This window comes from Nannospalax galili, unplaced genomic scaffold (assembly GCF_000622305.1).
Source record: "Nannospalax galili isolate Female #2095 unplaced genomic scaffold, S.galili_v1.0 scaffold816, whole genome shotgun sequence".
NCBI lineage: Eukaryota > Metazoa > Chordata > Mammalia > Rodentia > Spalacidae > Nannospalax > Nannospalax galili.
Window position 1 is genome coordinate 741170 of NW_008338116.1, and position 1019 is coordinate 742188.

The 1019-nt window shown below is 69.2% G+C and overlaps 1 protein-coding gene across 1 annotated transcript in view; it reads right to left on the bottom strand.

The window, feature by feature from the left end:
• Insm2 (INSM transcriptional repressor 2) overlaps positions 1–151 on the bottom strand; it is a 1576-nt gene extending 1425 nt beyond the window's left edge. Inside the window, exon 1 of the mRNA XM_008832918.1 lies at positions 17–151. Within this exon, the coding sequence (XP_008831140.1) occupies positions 17–151 (135 nt within the window). The remainder of the gene's footprint in view (positions 1–16) is intronic.
• Positions 152–1019: the final 868 nt, after the last annotated feature.

Consider the following 1019-nt stretch of genomic DNA (forward strand, 5'->3'; position numbering starts at 1 on the left):
ACTCCTCGGCGCCGACCAGCGGGCCGCCGGGGGCCTCGGGGAAGGGCGGCGACACGCGGGGGCCCAGAGGAGGGAAGAGCCGCTCGGCCGGCCGGGCGCGGTACGAGCCACCCGTGCGCTTCATGCGCTTCACCAGGAAGCCCCTCGGCATGGCGGGCAGCGGGCCACCGGCGCGTGGACGGACCACGGCGGACGCGGAGCGCGTTGGGCCGGGCCCGGCACGCGGCGGGCCGCTTTATAGCTGAGACCGCCGGCCGGGCCGGAGCGGGCCCCTCGGGCTGAGCCCGCCAATCAGGAGTGAGAGCGGATCCCGGGGCGGGGCCTCGGTCCCTCCCCGCCCACCCGGCGGAGCAGCCCCCGGACAGCCGGCCGCACCCGCCGGGCCAGCGCGGGAAGGTGAGCTGGCGAGGGGCTGGGCACGCCCGGCGCAATCATCCCCAGGGTCCGTGCGCGGGGGAGCCGGGCGCCACCACCCGCACACGGCGGGGCCGACCGAGCGCGGTACCCGGCGTCGGGCTGAGAAGGCTCGGTCTACCCGGGAGGACAGTGGACGGACAGGCGCGGCCACAGGGCGAGAGTCCGCCCGGGAAGGGTTAACGTCCTCTCCCAGCTCTGAGCTGATGAGCAGCGGCGACAGAGCGGCTAAATCCACCGCCCCGTGCCTACACTTGACGGGAGGACGTCTGCCATCCCGTATCGATCTGGACTGCGCGCGTCTGTGACACTATGAGAATTCATCTGGGGAGAAGGACTCTCAGGGCGGCACATCGTGCGTGCTGGCAAGCCTGCGGAGTCAGACGCCGCACCGTTCCGCACCGAGCTCTCGGCTGATAAGTGCCCCTCTCCTGGGGGAATAGGAGTGGGGCGGGGAAGGGATCTAATTTTCGACTGTCCTCACATAAAGTGGTTTCTCTGTTCACACTTTCCACTTAAGCTACCCAGAGACATGACTTAATGCCTAGCTGGCCTGTTTAGCATGGAGCAGATTGAGTGAGAAATGCTGGTGGAACCCACATTAC